This window comes from Mauremys reevesii, linkage group 16 (assembly GCF_016161935.1).
Source record: "Mauremys reevesii isolate NIE-2019 linkage group 16, ASM1616193v1, whole genome shotgun sequence".
In the NCBI taxonomy this organism is placed as follows: Eukaryota; Metazoa; Chordata; order Testudines; family Geoemydidae; genus Mauremys; species Mauremys reevesii.
In genome coordinates, this window is record NC_052638.1 from 11,209,893 (window position 1) to 11,228,743 (window position 18,851).

At 41.7% G+C, this 18,851-nt stretch overlaps 1 protein-coding gene across 6 annotated transcripts in view; it reads left to right on the plus strand.

Moving 5' to 3' along the window:
* Window positions 1-7,407, plus strand: part of C16H16orf70 (chromosome 16 C16orf70 homolog) — a 48,177-nt gene extending 40,770 nt beyond the window's left edge. For 4 of the 6 annotated variants that reach the window (XM_039503608.1, XM_039503605.1, XM_039503606.1 and 1 more), the window contains exons 14-17: window positions 1,297-1,340; window positions 2,878-2,936; window positions 4,702-4,774; window positions 5,304-6,467. In XM_039503608.1, coding sequence (XP_039359542.1) covers window positions 1,297-1,340; window positions 2,878-2,936; window positions 4,702-4,774; window positions 5,304-5,393 — 266 coding nt within the window. In that variant the 3' untranslated portion in view covers window positions 5,394-6,467. Of the gene's footprint in view, window positions 1-1,296; window positions 1,341-2,877; window positions 2,937-4,701; window positions 4,775-5,303; window positions 6,468-7,154 lie in introns of those variants that run through there. The other 2 variants (XR_005588982.1, XR_005588981.1) reach the window with 2 other exon arrangements.
* Window positions 7,408-18,851: the final 11,444 nt, after the last annotated feature.

Consider the following 18,851-nt stretch of genomic DNA (forward strand, 5'->3'; position numbering starts at 1 on the left):
GATTAATCTCTTCAAAGTACGGGGATACTCGCATGCTTAAAGAATCATAAATTTTAAGGCCAAAAAGGTCTTTTATGATAGTCTAGTTTAACCTCCTGCATAACATAAGTAGGCATGTGTGTAAGTACCTTGTTGAACTGGGGCTTTAATATCCTAGAAGAGATATAGGATGCTTGCCAGAGATCCCTTTGTCATCGTACCCATTGAGAACATTGATTGTCTCCCTTGAAAGTACTCACCTGCATAAAGCACAGTGCTTTGATGGAAGTCACATCAGCGAGAATCTGAGTTGGGATAAAAATAAGGGCAAGGAAGGGGGATAGGGTGTACACTCGTGTGTGTTTAAATGAAAATCAAATTTATGATGTACCTGAGAGTACCAGCACTTACTTTCCTTCATTTCCTATTTAAATACGTTTTCCTAAGGCTCTTGTGCAGTATTTCACACTCCCATTTCTGAGTACTTGTATTCAGTCCAACTTGTTTTGTGCCTCTATTATGGAGATATTTGATTTATTTTATTCACCCTTTTCTTTCCCCAACACACACACACACCACACTGAAACTTTGATAGTATGAAGCCCATTGAAGAGTCTGTAAACCCTTCCATGGGCTAGCAAGGTGCAGTGCAATTCTGTCGCTGACGTTCATTGGTACAGTGGGCATATTACTTAAACACTGAACCCAGCTGTATTAGGAACCACTTGCTTGGTGGTGAGTGGCAATATAAATGAGCCTTTGGTCTGATTAAAGAACACTTCATGGTTTCCCCCAGAGAAGACATTTTCCATTTTAAAAAGTCCAGAAATGAAAGGAAATACATGCATAGGCTGGAAAAATGGCCAGCAGGCAATTTGGAGTGCCTGTTTTGTTGGGACTGCAAACCATATGTGATGCTGTTCCTCCATTCTGTCCTTTTTCATTCTTTTGATAAACAAGGAATTAAAATTCCCAAGATTCTTGCTTTTTCTGCTCTTCAGAGAGCGGAATTCTTGTACACTTCAGTTCTACCAGCTCATATAAATGGAGCCAGTGTGGAAAGCCATTTAATCTTTAAAGGTTACTTTTTAAAATAGTGAATGGGCAAATCTGTCTCTCCAGTGTTATGATTTAATCTGGTGGATTTATGTTTAATCAGTGGGATTTTTTTGTTTTGTGTTGTTTTTGACCACTTTGTGTGATGTTTTCAAGTTCCCTGATCTCTGAAATCATTTTTCAAACTCTCTTTGAAATGTATCCAATATGAAAGTACCAAATGTAATTTCCAGAAGAGCATTTTTTGTTTACCTTCCTCAGATAGTGCAGATTCACAGACTGAAACATGCACAACGTACAGCAAGGTGAGTCTTCATAAAAACAACCAGAACAATTGCCAGTATAAATTGCTTGGCTACTGAGTGTGCGGAACTCTTACTATGTGTTGCAGAAATAATAGCAATATAGAAAGATGTTTTTTTAAATAAGGGAGTTCAAATTACTCTCCTCCCACCAAAATTTATTTTTAATTTTTTTTATGGATTTGGATTTTTTCAGTGAAATTGTTGTAGTTCAAACTTTTTATTCTTAACACGGTCAGAAATATAGTGCAGTCAAACCTTGGGCTTTGTCTTCCAGTAAACTGTTATGTTTCCAATTTTAAGGCCGCTAAGAGTTAGAAAGATTAGAGATACCTTTGAAATGTAATATTAATGGTGGAAATCAGGAGTTTAGCTAGAAATAATTTTACATGGCTGGATTTGACAATAACTGTTAACAGATTAAATGTCTTTAGAGTAGTGACAAGATAACTGCACTCTTAGGAATTTCATTTACCCAGGTACTTGTTTCAGGGTGCACCTTTGAAATTTTTTTTGGCAGTTGCTTTGGGGGTTGTCTGCACTTTGTAATGAACTTTTGACAGTGGTTTCTATTGCATAAAGAATGACCCATCATTCAAACCTTCTTAAAACTGTGTAAAAAAAAAAAAATCCACCAGATAACAGTAAATCAATCTTTTTGGTTAAATACATCATGTATTTTACCAAGCAGCGTAAGAGAAACATTGAGTAAAAATGCTTCCACTACACATATAGAGATGCATTTGACATCCAGGTGGGCATAAATGCCACTCAGTTGGCGTCTGGAGTGAGGGCTGTTCAACAACACCACACACTTCTACCCTGGAGCACTTTTGGTTCCTGCCAGCCTAGGGAGTGAGACTGGGCCTGTGAGGTGAACCCAAGTGTTACGGTAATTGGAGTATCTAAATGCCAGTGCAGAGCATTGACTGCTTTACTGAAGGCAGGAGGCCTGTATCCTCCTTTGCTTTCTGATTGAATTATTTGATATACTTCAGTGCTTCACTGCATTGTTATATCCCTTCAATATAAAGCAATAGCTTCATAAGCTGTCATACCACAGGAGTGGATAGTACTGGGAATTCTCAGTCAAATAAACACTGCACCTGTCTTGCATGCTGAACTTGATCTCAGCAAAGTTCCAAGAGAGTGCCTTCCTTTGGGAAATTTCAGATGCCTTATTCTTTGAAATATCTCCTTAAAATGATGGACACGGTGCTTTGTGTTTCTGCCATCAAGCCTACAGAGGTTACAATAGTATTTCATTATTATTTTTTTATTCAATTAAAGTCCACTTTCCACCTAAAATGGAAACTAGTTTTAAACTCGGAGCAGTCTCCTAGCTGCAGGTTCTGCTGAGTAAAGCTGGCTCCAATCACAAAACACTCTCTAAACATAACCTTCATAGTTCATGGCACTCTGTGCTGCCTTGTGGTTTGCACCAACACTACAATTAAAATGTGCATGAACCTCCTCCTTTGTATAAAGAAAAGCTTTCGTGTGACTCTCTTATTCTAACACCCTTTTAATATGATTACAGTGGGATAGTATTCAGGATCTTCTGGGACATCCTGTGGAAAAGCCAGTGGTACTTCATAGGTAAAGATGCTGTGTGTCTTGTTATCCTGTATGACTAGCAGGAAGTGAGCTGCTGACAGATGATTACCACAAGGATAGGTCTGGTAGTAATTATCATCAGGATTTATGCCACCTCTTTGCTGCTGAAGAATCAGTTCTGCTGCCTCTAGCTAGGAAAGCTCACTACCATTTGGGGAAATCAAGAATCTGTAATATGTAACAATGGAATTCCAGCAATTCTTTTAAATGCCAAAATCCATCCTCTGTTGCACAGTGGAGAGTATGTATAGAACATAGTGGGTGTGTGTACGTTAACAAATAACACACTTTATTTTTGTATGGTGGGTGTGACCAAATAACTTTAATCAAGAGCAGCAGCCTATTCTGGAGGGCAGTGTGTAAACATATGGCATGACACAGTCTGTGCTTCCCAGAGCTTGCAGTCTAGCATGAATGCACATCTTCAATTGTAAATCGACATAAATCTACACAATAGTGTCAGGTTAAGTAGTTCTTATCCAGTTCTGGAATATCAGTAATTTTCCACAATTTTGAGTCTGTGAAAGTGCATAGAAGTATTCATTTGACAATATCTCTTTGTAATCCAGCGTATTCACTAATATAAGCATTTTAGTAGGCAGAATAATTTAGACTTCACTTTTTATTGAAAAAATTGGGGCCGTCTTTTTAAATTAAGGAACCTATTCTCTTTGTGGACACTTTCCCCTATTACATTTAATTAATTCAGATACAATCAAGTCTTTCCAGTGTAAAATGAGTAGTTAAGAGATTGGATGGCTCAGAGAATTAGTGATGACATATGGACTCTTTCATCATAGGTCACTGGTTCAAATCAATATAAAATGCATTACCATCTGATGATGTGACATTTGCTATGTCACATTCAGTTAAAGAAATTCACCAATTGTAGAGGAAGCCAGAACTTACTAATAGAATATATCTGGAAGAAAATTATACCCAGAAATCAGTCCTAGCTATGCTGAAACTACAGTATAAACAAGTCTTTAAAATTATATTTTCCAGGTGTTTTAAGGATCTGACCTAAAGTCCATTGCAGTCAATGGGAGTCTTTCCTTTGACTTCAGAGGGGCATTCGATTGGGCCCATATTGACTTACTGCTGCAATTCTCCTAAAAACAAAACAGCGTTTAGTTCTTGTATAACTTAAATGTTTATGAAGCATATGCGAAAGCCAAGAAATGCATTTTTTTTAAAGGTAACTAAATTTAATTAGGCATGTCACTTCAGACATAAATAACTACTTTGCTAGAGATTCAGTATTTTAAAATGACTAGATTAATATACATGGTGCAGAAGATACCTTTAAAAATAGGCTTCCTAGTAATTTTTACTTGAAAAAGGCATGGGAGAGAGATGCACACGTGTGCATGCACAAAAAGGTCTAGTTTAAAATGTCCTCTTTTTCTTGAGCTCCTTCTTCTTTGTTACTTGGTTTATATTCAGTTTTTCCTTTCTAGCCTTGGTTGAATAGGAGCGGTCTCCTGCAGTCACTAATAACTGCTTATTTTGTCCCACTAGGTCCTCCTAGATCCCCCCCATACTTCAGCACCACTCTGAGGAGTGACCCGTTTGAAATCCAAAAGCAGCATAGCATCATAGCACAGATAAATGTAATCCCTCCCAATTTAAATAATCTTGGCATAGGGAAATGTGACAAACTTGCCACATAATCACGGGTGGCTATTATTTCACATTAAGAAATTCCAACCTCTTATGCACCCATTTTTTTTCCTTCTTTTTTAAGGTCATCATCTCCAAACAATACTAACCCATTTGGATCAACGTTTTGTTTTGGACTGCAACGAATGATCTTTGAGGTTAGGAAAAAAACTTTCAAATTCATTTGGGTGGGAGAAGATGGTGTGGAGTTTGCTTCTGGATTTTAATGCAGCTTTTTGTCTTTCCTATATACCTGTGAGAGCCAGCATTTGAGAGCGGCTGTAATATCAGGGAACATGGCACAAGTGGGACATTTACCAACCCTCTCCCCAGGATTAATCCATCTCTTGTGTTTAAGGCTGGTGCATCTGCCTTGTCATCCATGACTCATGCTATTGGGAGACGTGCTTAGTTATCACTAAATGCTTTTGGGTGGTGGTGAGTGCCTGTGTTAAACAGCAAGTGTGACTCTAAATGACGCCTGGAAATTTAGTAGTAATTTTTTAGAATTGGCAAAGATCTTTAAGTGTTTTAATTCCACCTATCAGTTGCTTTATTTTTTTTTTAAAAATATCTCTACATTCAAGCATATAAATACTGTAACTGTGTCGCTGGCAACTTTCTGAGTTCCCTTTGGCCTATCGGATTTTTTTTTTATTTCTCTTTTTTTCTGCCCCCCTTTTGCAGGTGATGCAGAATAATCACATAGCATCTGTTACTTTGTATGGCCCAGCAAGGCCCAGCAGCCAGTTGAGAACGTCGGACCTTCCTCAATGAAGCATTACCTTCAAAATCAGCTAATCTAAATGCTACAAAACTAGTACAGCGTGCCTTGATTTACTGCCACTTATATGGAAAGCATGGTATGATTTTTTTTCAAAATAAAATTCCTCCCGTCCATGCGTGGTGCGGAGGGAAAATTCTCTCAACCCTTCATCATAAGGCATGGAACTAGTGATGGAGGAAAGCAGCTAGATGCCTGTGTTGTCATTTTACTCCTCTCGGTTGGCCGTCTCCTGCACAGTACAGACCCGAAGAGACTGTCTGTCCTTCCTGAGCTGGCAGAAGGAGCATTAATGACTGCAAGAATTAGAAGCACAAACTTTCTGAGCCTTGGAGCATCTGGAAACAGGTATTGATATTAGTCTGTGTTTGTGTTACTGTATTGATGTGGTGGTCCTATTTTAAGAAACCAAGTATATATACATACATTATATATATATACACACACACACACAAATATAAACACATCGATATTTCTGTGGCTTAGGACATGGTACCAAGTGTGACAAGGGTGTATATATGTCCATGATTTCAGGCACCACATCTTTGTGTAACTTCAGAACAAGCAAGTAGCATGTGCATAATACTTGGTTGTGTAACATTTGCACTACATACACTTTAATTACTTGATAAACATTATCTTCACTGAGGAGCATCTGTGTACGGGGTGTGATGGTTATTTAATGTACGCTGCGCATTAAGCTTATTTATGTGGTGGATTGATGAATAGTCCACCTTCCTGCACTAATATTTACTTGACATGCTGAAGCAATTGTTTTTCTGCCATGCCTCGTTTACTAACTTTTTTTCATTTGCCGTTTCCAAAAAAAAAAAAAAAAAAAAATCTGGAAGAGATTATTCCTATGACTGAAAGAGGTTTTTCTTTGACAGCATTTTTCTTCGTACTTAAAAATAAAAAAGCCATCCCATAAAAGAAAATGCAGTTGCCTCATCTACAAATGTATTGGAATATGTTTGTTCCAAACCCCTAGCTCCTCCCTATTTCCTGTAGAAAAGGAGAAAGGAAAGAGAATTTGTAGTGAGTATGTAGATTATTGAAAGAAAAATTCCCCAACTCCTCCAGCACCAAGAAACCTCTTCCCATGTCTGCTAAACTATAACTTTTATTTAATGCCAAAGTTTTAGCCAAAGACATCCTCAATCTAGTTTCACCATCTCTGTATATATAATCTAACTGCACACCCCACCCCCAGGAAACAGGATATAGGCTTTTCTCTAGTCAGGAAATGCTGCTCACTGCATTTTATCTCAAGTGGATGCTTTGAGTTTGTAATTCTCTTACAGTCTTATTGGGGAAAATAGTGTGTGTTCTTTGAAATATTAACCCTTTTTAAAAATGGAAAAGAGAAATGTATAATTTTGTCCCATTTTTAATATTTTGATGTAGCAACTTGTGATACATAGACAACAATTTTGTGAGTTTTACAATGTGTGTACAGATTTTGTAAATATGACATTTTTGTAATTTTAACGCCATGTACAGTGTAATCCTGTATAGTTTATCAATGAATGGGAGATAGGAAATAGAATGTTAACTAGTGTTTTGGATCCTGGACCAGTAGCAGGGATAAATGTGATTTGGTTTGTGTGAGTGTGAGAGTTTGTGCGTATGATATTCTTTGCCATTTAGTCTTCCTGTATACTGTGACATTCTAGAGTGTTTTACTAAAACAAAAAAGCCCCACTGAGGATCTATCTAAGGAAAAAGTTACTGTTTACCTTCGTTATTCTTAGGTGTTACTCCTGTTGAATTCCTGTTCAATCTGTGCTGTTTCCTGTGATCATTGCTTGCTGAGAAAATTCTACACCTCCGTCTATTTCTTTGTTTCCTCTCTCATTTTCATTTTGGTTTACATAGCCCTTCTGTAAATTAAACAGAATCCATAATGAGCATGTACACTGAAAGACAAATAAAATGCGACTCTCAGTTACTGTTTTGTGTTGCATACAGTTGCTGGGTGTTTTTGTAATAAAGTGGTGAATGCTTCTGCTTTATTTCATATCATTTACTTATTATATGCAGGGTAATTTTACCAGGGAGTTGGAAATAAAAACTCCAGGGTTCTGCTCCAATCTCTAGCACTGGCTTGTGTAAACTTGGACAAGTCACTATCTGTGCTTTAGTTTACCCTTATGAAAATGTGTTAATTTCAGAATTTAGCTACCTCACAGAGTTTTGAAATGTAAGTATTTCTAGAGCACTTCAAGATATTGAAGGGGGGAGGGATAGCTCAATGGTTTGAGCATTGGCCTGTTAAACCCAGGGTTGTGAGTTCAATCCTTGAGGGGGGCCACTTAGGGATTTGGGGCAAAAATGTGTCTGGGGATTTGTCCTGCTTTGAGCAGGGATTTGGACTAGATGACCTCCTGAGGTCCCTTCCAACCCTGATACTCTGATTCTATGATATTAGAATAAAAGGTGCTGTATAAATTCATACATGTTTCTAAATATAAAGCTAAAATATGATTGCTAATTATTAGTTAATTTTCTTAAATCTCTTTTGAAAATTGACCTGCATGAGACTCCAGATTAGAAGCTGTGTCCTGGTGTTAGCAAAATTCTCACCGTCTTATATAGAAATACAGACTTTCGCTTTTCCATGGCTCATCCTTCTGAAAGGGATGGAGGCATCCTTCTGCCAACCTGACATGTCTCAGGGGATGTGCTGCCTGCCTGGAGACCACGTCCCAGATGTTACAGAAAGTTTGCTGAGGCTCATCTGTTGCTCTAACCACTACCCCATGCTGCTCATCCACATGAGCAGATATTGCCTAGTTTGACCCCAAGCAGATCAGCAGTGACTGCTGAGCTCTGGGAGCAAGAGGGACGGGAGGACACAGGCTGTGTTCTCATCCATCCTCCTGATTGAGTGTAAGGATCCATGCGGGGACACGCACATCCTGGATATGAATGTGTGGCTGCACAGATGATGTCAATGGGAGGACGTCGGCTTCCTTGACCATGGGATGCTGTTCCGAGAAGGTTTGCTGGGAAGAGATGGAGTCCACCTGACTAAAAAGGGGAAAAACCTCTTTGCTCACCAACTTGCCAGCCTAGTGAGGAGGGTTTTAAACTAGATTAAAAGGGGGCAGGTGACAGCAGACCACAGGTGAGCATAAAAAAAGACCTTAACAGAAGGCTAGATGTTTGGGGGAGGGAGCACAGGAAACTACATTATGGTTGTGACACTGCACCCCATATTCATCATAGTTGTATGATTATGATATAATTATACATCTGGTACAAGATATGTCTTGTGAGGTATGATTGGAAAAGTTATGATTTGCTGAATGTAATTATCCTATTTGTGTGCATGTATCATTTTTGTATCTAAAGTTATGAATATTTACTATGTATCTGTATTTCAATGTGGTTACACCTGGATGACACCCACCAGTCGAAGTGCTTCCAGTCTAAACAGCTGGTTGTGAAGGGCCTGTTCAGGGTAATGGGCCATTAGGGGAAACAATAGGCCTTAGGAGAAGCATATCACCCACCTGGTGAGCCTTCCTGTAAATGTTTCAGCCAGCCTGTGAGGAATGCTATGACTCAGCAGGGCATGCTAGGGCATATGACCAGACCACATGACACTAAACTCTATTTTGGTACCTGTATTTTTCCACAAGCTGGACTGGAAACTGAGTTTGGAACAAAGGGTTCCCACCATATGGAAAAGCTATGTAAGGTGGGGTGTGACATTATCTCTTGGCTTCACTTCCCACACGAGAACTCCTGGAACCTGAGGAACTGAACTGAACTGTGGGAAATGCTGGACAAAGGTATTTCTAGCCTGTGTATGGAAACTTGGTGGACTGCTTGTTATCATTTATAATCATTTAAAATCTATCTGTAGTTAATAAACTTGTTTTATGCTTTATCTAAACCAGTGTGCCTTTAAGAGAAGTAAGTATCTGGGGAAAATCTCAGCTCTGTGAGCAAAGGCTGTTGCGTATCCTTCCCACGTGGAGGGAAAGGCGAACTTTAATAATGAGCTTACATTGTACAGATCCCTGGGCACTGTAAGACAGTATAATTCTGGATTTATACTCAGGGAGCCGGGAAATTGGCTGCCTGTCTTTGAGTGGCTTAGTTAAAGCACTTGGGAAACTCAGTTGGGTGTGCGACGCCACCTGTTGTCGTGTTGGGTGATACAGCCAACTTTTCCCAGCCCTGTTATCTCCAACAAAGCAGTGTGAGCAGGGCCAGCCCAGCTGGGTGGTTAGAGGGACATAGAGGTTCCCATGGCTCCCAAACTGCACCCCAGGGGTGACAATTCCCATCACAATGGTTATAAGCCACAACAGGGAAATCAGTGGGAGAAACTGCTCAGTGTCTTACATGTCTATACGCAAATGCTAGGAATATGAGGAATAAACAGAAAATAGAAATATTAGTACATAAGCTACATTTTTACTGAATTGGCATCACACAGAGTGGATGGGATAAATCTCATGACTGGAATATTGGTATAGAGGTGTATAGCTTGTTTAGGAAGCACAGGAAGAAGGTGTTACGTTATACATGAATATATATACTTGGTCTGAGGCCCAGAAGGAAGTGGGAGGCAGAGCAGGTAGAGAGTCTCTGATAAAGATAAAAGGGCAGGGGAGGGTAATATGGCAGGAGTCTATTATAGACCACCAAATCAGGAAAGGGAGGTTGATGAAATATTGCTAGAAAAAATAACAGAAATACCCAAAATACACAACATAGTAGTAATGGGGGACTTTAACTGCCAGGCATCTGTTGGAAACAATAGGGCAAACACAGAACTTCCAATAAGTTCTTGGAATGTATTGGGGACAACTTTTTGTTTCAGAAGATGGACGAAGTAACCGGGAGGACAGCCATTTTAGACTTGATTCTGACCAACAGGGAGGAATCAGTAGCAAATCTGAAGGTGGAAGGCAATTTGGGCGAAAGTGATCTTGAAATGACAGATTTCATGATTCTAAGGAAAGGAAGGAGTGAGAGCAGCAGAATAGGGACAATGGACTTCCAAAAAGCAGACTTTAACAGACTCCGAGAACTGGTAGGTTAGGTTCCATGGGAAGAAAATCTAAGGGAAATAGGAGTTCAGGGCAGCTGGCAGTTTCTCAAGGAGGTAATATTAAAGGCACAACTGAAAACAATCCTGAAGAAAATAGGAAGAGTAGTAAGAGGCCAGTATGGGTTCATCGGGAGTGCTTTTAATGACCTGATCTGCAGGCGGAGGGATCTGCTATAGAGAAGCTCACACCCAATAGTTAAAATGAGTGGAGATGGGGACAGCAACTTGTCTTTCTTGGCTTTATCAGATGCCTGCCGCTGATCAGCTGAGTTGAGGATGTTTGAGTGGATGGGGAGAGAGGGGCCTTAAAAATGGTGTGAGGGAGGCCAAAAATGAAGCAGGTTTCTTTCTTTGTAGTAGCTGTTTATAACCCTTTTCTCTGTAATATCTGTTTCTTTCTTTGCTGCTGTTTGTCTTGGGCCAAAAGATGCTCGTCCCTAAGGTAAGTGCATTAGGGGAGATGGCATGGCATCTTGTCATAATTTATCTTCTGGTGTGCCCGGTATATGGGGATTGGAGCGTCTGGCAGCTCTGAATCACCTAGAGGGGAAACCCCTGAGTGCCGGATAGCAGCTGGATGGCTGTGCTGCAGAAAACAGCTACATCTTAAATGTGTGTCAAAGTCCATCTCGTGCTATGCTCTCCCTGGTGCCTCTGGAGCCATTTATGCCCTTACACAAGCCTTGCACTCTCTGGCCCCCACAGCACATTACCGCTTAAGAGGTATAGATTAACCCCTTATTTTATTTAGTTGTGTATATTTTCTGTTTGGCAAAATAATGTGAAAAACAATCTTATTTCTCTAATCAACCAGTTCCCAAGTGCAGCCCTCTCCAGCATGTGTTGCTGCCTTGTTTCATGAGTAGCCCTTTTGCCTGATGTGTGTGTTGCAACTCCTACAGTGCTGACCTTTTCCCAATTCCCCCTCTCTTTATAAAGCTGATCCTCCTGTCCTCCTCGTCAGATATGGGGCCGAATCCTGCTCTCCTTACTTCTGCAAGCAGCCCATTGACTTCACGAGACTACTCACACGACTAAGACAAGCAGGGTTCATAGATCTGGGTGCACTGTTTCCAGCAATGTGCTTCCCATCAGGAAAATCCAACTTTCTGTTACCAAGAACCATTTTACTTTTAGTTCTAAACAGATTTCATGCTGCAATGGCATATAGGCAGTGTGTTCTAACGGATAAATGCACTAATGATTGCTCCCATTTCAGAACTGCATAAATCTTTCCTACAGCGCAGCATCATGGTCAGATGGTGATTCATCATTAGCAGAGCCTGGTTCAAAGGACAAAGATTCCAGCTGGCATTTTCAGAGAGAGCCTGTGCATGTTGGCTCCCAACTCCTATTGGAATTCAATGGAATTTGGGCACCTAACTCCTTCTCAACTGTGCACAAGCATAAGCTTGCACATCTGAAGTCTTGCCTTTGGATCTGCCCGAGACTGCTCTTTAATCTAAAGTTTTTTTGCTCTAGAATATGAAGACTGGCTCCAAGACACTATTTAAAGTAGCAAAAGCACTTACAGATTGATGACATTTTACAGCTCTTTAGTGGAGGAATTTTTTGCTAATCTTTTATTGAAAAAGCTGTTCTTTGTAACACCGTTTAGTGCTTGAAATTGAGGGTTATCACTTTTCATAAGCACCAGTATGGCATCTTATGCACTGAGACTAATACTCTATTTGTTTATTGTGGTGCGATCACATAGGCTTTTCAACCAAGTCAGAGCAAAATATCATGGTTCTGTGTGGTGGAAGCACAAATATTGAGGTAATTGCAATAAATTACAATACAACTCCATTCCAAGTCATTCCCTTCGTGCAAACTACATTCCAAGATGCTTCAGAGTTAAATGTAATCACCTAAAATAAGGAAGAGGGGAAAGGAAATAGAAAAGTTGTCTTCAGTGTTGAAACAGACAAAGAGCGGATGAGAGAGAGGGACTTCAATCAATCCCAAGCCACAACTGATTCACGTGATGAAATGTACACCTGTAAAAATGGCCTGCAGGAAACCTATGCATTATTTCGAATACTCTGGTGTGACTTAAGTGGTGCATCATTCTCTGCTATGGCTACACTTGTAGCTGTACAGCGCTGCTGCGGGAGCGCTCCCGCGGCAGCGCTTTGAAGTGCGAGTGTGGTCGCGGCACCAGCGCTGGGGGAGAGCTCTCCCAGCGCTGCACGTACTCCACCTCCCCGTGGGGATTAGCTTACAGCACCGGGAGCCGCGCTCCCAGTGCTGGGGCACTATTTACACTGGTGCTTTACAGCGCTGTAACTTGCTGCGCTCAGGGGGGTGTTTTTTCACACCCCTGAGCAAGAAATGTAAAGCTGCTTCCCAGCTGTTAACCTAGTTCCACATCCCCAATTGACACTAATCCAGGGGTAGGCAACCTTTCAGAAGTGGTGTGCCGAGTCTTCATTTAGTCACTAATTTAAGGTTTTGCATTCTAGTGATGCATTTTAACGTTTTTAGAAGGTCTCTTCCTATAAGTCTATAATATATAACTAAACTATTGTGGTATATAAAGTAAATAATGTTTTTAAAATGTTTAAGAAGCTTCATTTAAAATTAAATTAAAATTCAGAGCACCCCCAGACCAGTGGCCAGGATTCAGGCAGTGTGGTGCCACTGAAAATCAGCTCACGTGCCGTGTTCGACACGCGTGCCATAGGTTGCCTACCCCTGCACTAATCTATCCTTTATTCAGCAGCAAACTATTTCTCTTGATGGGTCACAGCCATTTCCTCCCAGCTCATGGACTGCACTATTTTAAAGGCAGGGTGGCATTTCCCTTACAGACCTACCCCTGTTGGAAAGTGGGGTTAAAACATTAAACCTCTGCTTTTGGGTCAAAACGTGTGCCCTAAATTTAATTCTTCTTTTCCCCCTAGTTCTACATCCGTGTATATATGCACACTCAGTTTTACCATTTTAAAGCACTATGTATGATTACAGTCTTGGAATCTACTGTAAGGGTTCTAAAGGTTCCAATCTAGATTGGAATTTCTTGAATGGATCAGTATGGTCAGTCTCATTCCACGATTAACGCACTTCACAGAGAATTTTCCGTGTTTTTGTTTTTGTTTTTTAAAGGCATCCCAAATGTTATGGGTAAGGCTACAATTAAGTCATGGAATCTGTGACTTCCCTTGACCTCTGTGACATTTTCTGCCCCGGGGCTGGAGCTCCCAGCCCCCGCCTTGTTGGGGGACCCCGCAGCTGCCAAGCGGTGGCGGTGGGGGACCCGGGAGGCCCAGCAGCAGTGGGTGCTGAACTCACCTACCCCTTTTGTCAGGGATATTTTTAGTGAAAGTCAGGAACAGGTCACGGGCTTCCGTGAATTTTTGTTTATTGCCTGTGACCTGTCCATGACTTTTACTAAAAATATCCGTGACACAAACTTAGCCTTAATTATGGGTGATGTTCAGGGTGAGACACCAGCTTATCGAAGTGGAGCTTGATACTGCTGAACAGTTGGTTTCCCTGCTTCTGAGTTACCCTGAGAAAGCTAAGTCCTGAGGTTATGTCTCCACTTCAAGCTGAGGGTGTCATTCCCAGCACTAGCTGGGATGGAGCTAGTGTGCTTAAAAATACAACGTAGCTGGTGTGGCAGAAGGGGCTTGCTGCTCTGAGTGTATACTTGGCATCTTGGGTGGTACGTCCTCTGGGTGGCTAGACCCTCCTATTGCTCGTCCCATCACAGCTACACTGGTTTTCCTATGCCAACTGGATCAGAGCTAACATAAGTACATCTACTTGAGCTGGGACTCGCACCCCACCTCAGTGTAGACGTCTAACACCTTTGCTGATGTAACTAAACAGCTTTCACTACACCAGTGCGAACTCCTGACATAGACACTATACCAGGTTAGCTTAATTCAATAAATTACCAAATTAAACAGGTTTAAGTGCGTTTTTTAAATCGGTTTAAGGGTTCTAGAATGGGAGTTTGTACAGATGTAATAAAATCAGTTTAGGCTGGTGGAACAAGCCCACCCCAGGCCAACCCTTGCTTGCTTTAACCCACTCCCACTTCTGTCTGTGTCGGGACTGGAGCCCCATTGTGCTAGGCACAAGGCTACTTATGCCCCATACCCAGCAGGGTTTTTCCCCCTTCTCTCATATGAGAGTTTCCAAGGCTACTGGTAGTCTCCCTCCCAGCCCCACTTCCACTGTCCTTTCCTACGTCACTCCCTTGTCTCCTAAGCAGTTCTTGCTGTGGCCACTCTAAGCCACTTCTACCCTACTGTCCTTTGGGATCTTACTGCCACCAGATCCATGCTGCCCGCCTGTCTCCAAGAGGGGTTGTGGGAGTGGCTCACCTGGACACTGGCAGGCTCCCTAGGGTCTGGACATCCCCCCGGGATGTGCATCAACTTGGTTCTTCCATTGGCCTGGTGGTTGACCTCACCAAAGGGGGACAGGAAGGAGATAGTCCATGAGCCTAGTGGGGGGTGAGTTGAAGGGACAGTGTTAGGCAGTATAGAACCAAAGGAGACGCTATGAGTGAGTGGTGTTCTTCAAAGGATTCTGGTGAAAGCAGTTCCTGTTTGTATTTCCCCAGTTCCCTTCACTGTTTGCTGCCTAAACCCAGCAGCACTTTGCTTTTGCCTGAGACTGACTCATATTTGCATTGCATTCAGCTTGCACAATGGACATAAACAGCAGAAGTAGTGAAAAGCAAGTTAGATTTTACAAGTCCTGCCGTTTTTATCGTTTAATGTTGTGTTAGTAACATACCGAAGGAAGCTTGCTGGGCTGGTTTTCAAAACCTGAAGCAGATGCCAGTTGAGGTGCTCAGCTCCTCTGAAAATTGGGCCACAGGGGTTTTAGGTTTACATGATTTTTTTTTAACCCTGATTGTCCTTTTCATACTCTCCAGAGGCTGCTCTGTTCTATCTGCTTGAGACAGCCCAGCAGTTAGAAAATAGGCAATAGATGCCAAGCAGAGCACAACACCAGCTTGCTTCAGAAACTTCTCTGGCTTTCTTTTGTATGACAGCTAAGCAACCATCAACCCGGCCCAGTGCTAGATCTTGGCATGCGCCTCCACATCCCGTTTACAACCCTGGAGACAGGCAGACTTGGAGGTGCTGAATGTGGAGTCCAACCCCACTCCGCTCACTAAACAACCCAGCCTGGATACTTACATCTAGTGTGAAAACGGTTGGTCTGTGTGGATCCCTGAGACTCAATAAAACCCTTTGTACTATATTAACTTCAGATGTTTGCCTTGGTCTCACGGAAGTCAGCTTGCATCTCTTGCTACTGTTAGAACCCCCCTCTCGCCGTATTCTTCATTCCTTGCCAAGAGTCAGGCCCGGCTTCAAATGTGCGGGGAAAGGCTTTGTTAGTGCATTTAGTCCATTTTCAGAGACCCAAGTGGCTTTTAGTAAAACAAAGCCATGTTGCAAGTCTAATTTTGGATGGTGTTTTGGAGAAGTTTGTTGTCTTTCACCATGTGTGTGTTTTTTAATTTCCTCTTTGCAGTTCATTTTGCTTGGAGAGGGAAAGTGGAAGGGTCAGTTTCTGATTCTTGTGCACATAACGCACCTTGTGGGGGAGGGGGTTAGGCCTCCAGCACTTCAGGAGAACACCAGAAAGAAACTGGCTTCATGGGAAAGGTATGGTTAAAATTTTCAAACTTGTGTGCCTGACAGTAAGCTCCTTACATCAGTATTTAGGCACCTAAAGAAAATTGCCTTTCAGAGATGTTCAGCAGCTTCCGAACTCCCCTTAGTTTCTGTGGGAGTTGTGGATGCTCAGTCAGCAATTCTGGAAACTGAGCCAAATTAAAACACCTAAATATGGATTTTAGGTAGATTCACTAGCTTAAAAACTTTGGGGGCATGCGCAGATAGACATATAAAATTCAATAGATTTTTGTAAACTCCTCCCTCCCACATTCCTCTTCTAAACTTTAGAATCTCAGCTGCCTGGCAAAGTGTCGTATACTCTACTATTGATGTGTGCACCTTCAAACTAACAGATTTTCTTTACTTACCAGAGCTAAGTTCTTCCAAGCAAAAATTGGTTTCCTTTCCTGAAGCTGCTTCCATCAGTGCATTATCCTTACGCGTGGACCTAGGGCCTCACATTCAGAAAAACTGGCCCCCAGATTCCTTAGTAGCGGTTCTCAACCTGAGGTCCTTACACTGCCATGAGCCCTTCCAGGTAGCCTGCAGGGCAAAATATTGACCGAGACAAATCATGGGATCTGGGATCTCAGTCTGTTATGAAAGGCTCATCAGCCTGATAAAAGTAGGAGAGTTATAGCCTCAGTGGGGGTTAATAGATGAGTTTTATACTGGATGACTGGATCTATTTTTTTCATGTGGGAATTGGTGATAATTACACAGGCAAGGCAATTTTTATTTTGGTATAAATTTGTATCTTGATGCTGACATTTTACAAGCATATGGACTGCTTTAAACTTAGTCTGAATGGGGAACCCAGAAAGCTTTGACAAATAAAAAGGACTTTCTGGCCCTGCTATAGATAACAGCCCTGGTGTTTAAGTGAAGAAATGAGACATTCCAAAGACTGGGGAAATGGAGGCCAGGAGAATGTGCCAGTTCTACCCCTGCCAGCCCTCAGGGCATGTGTGCAGCTGCTGAATGCGAGCCTTTCTGTGTCCCAGGCAGCTCTGCCAGTCTTCTAGCGGCGTTTCCCGCTTCTTTTCAGCTAGGGCCAAAACAAGACCCCTTCCGTCAAGGCTGCGCCCTAGCTCCTTCCTCTGCAAAACCCTCCTTATAATTCTGCCTCCATCATATTAGGGGGCAGGGTTTACATTGAATCCAAGGGATTCTGTGCCACTACATTACAAGTGAGCTGCAGCTATGGAAACTGTGTATGAGAGGAAGGAGCCACTCTACTTCTGTACCCCAGCTTGAAGGAAACGACTGCTGGACCCTGACTAGTTATGTGGTAAGAAATCATGAGGTAAGCTAAGCACAATTTTCTTTTGTAAGCGTGAAAAACTGCCATTGGAAAAAATTTGCTGTGGTATCCAAGACCACTAACAACGTCATCAGGTTCTTTCTCTGCTCAGAAATGCAAGTGTATATTAGTTTTACTAAACCACACACTCCATATTCATCTTGATAAGTGGACATGCACATTCATAGATTCATAGATTGTAGGGCTGGTATACTGTCTTAATTGCAATAGAAATAATTGCCCAACTAGCAAACTGATCACCACATAAAGCTTTTCTGTACGGTTCATAAATACATGCGTATGGCACGTTTACCAACCTCGTGTGATGGTTTTCCAGCCAAGACTGGGACTGATTTCCAGTCTCTGCAGAACTACCGTATATTTCATCAATGTTTTTTGTGTGAACACTTTTTATGCAGAAGGTATTTATTCCCAGAATTGCCAACATATCACAGAAACAGAAGGATCATAATATCATCCACAGTTGACAATTCTCCTGAAAGTACATAAGGTCCCTTTCTAACCAAGAGATAACACATCACTGCACTTCCATCGATAAGTGCTACAGCGCATCAATAGAGGTTAACGGACTCCCTCCCCTCCAGCTGTGCTGCAGAGTGAAAGTTAGAATCGAGACCATGGTAGAGCAGATGGAAAAACAAAAAAAGCTGGTACCGTGCACTATCCTGCAGCTGTGAAAGGGACCTACGGGATAGGCCCCAAATCAGGAAAACCAGCGCTCTGCAGGACAGCCCTTACACATCGCCTTAAAGTCAATGGGATTTGAGCACGTTCTTAAATTCTCTCCTCAATAAGGATGGATTTAAGTATTTGTTTAAGGCTTAGGCTCAGATCGTGAAAGGTATTTAGGGGCCTCATTCCCATTGATTTCAAAGAGTTAGGTGCTTAAATTAACAATCATAGTCTCGGCTTTTCAGCTGTGCGTCGGGGCCTATAACTTCCTGGAGCAAAAGGCCTTTCCTAATCCTCTTTAAGAGATTCACTTCCTACTTGTGCTGGCCAGTGAGTTACCTGTGATCAGAAAATAAAATGCTTTAAGTGCTAAAATGCTGTCCCGGCTGTGTTGAATCAAGCAATCCAGTGATCCTCTCCAAAAGTTTAAATGCTCATTCAAAAACTTGGAATGATAAATTCAATGTCACCTAATGACAGAAAGTTGTTTGTTTTTTGTTTGCTTGTGTTTTGCTGCAATGTCCCAAAGAGCTTTTATTTCAAAGCCTGTGTGTCTGAAGGATATTCCCCCCCCCCCCAGTGTCTAAAAAGGCCCAGCTACTTCTCATATTTGACTGCATTCAATACACAAAAGGCCTTAAATCTCTATAAACTAGTCCCGTATGTCAGTAATTTCTTCCGGATCAAAGAGCACAGTGAGAGACTCGCATGGGGCAGAAGTGTGCGTTTGCCA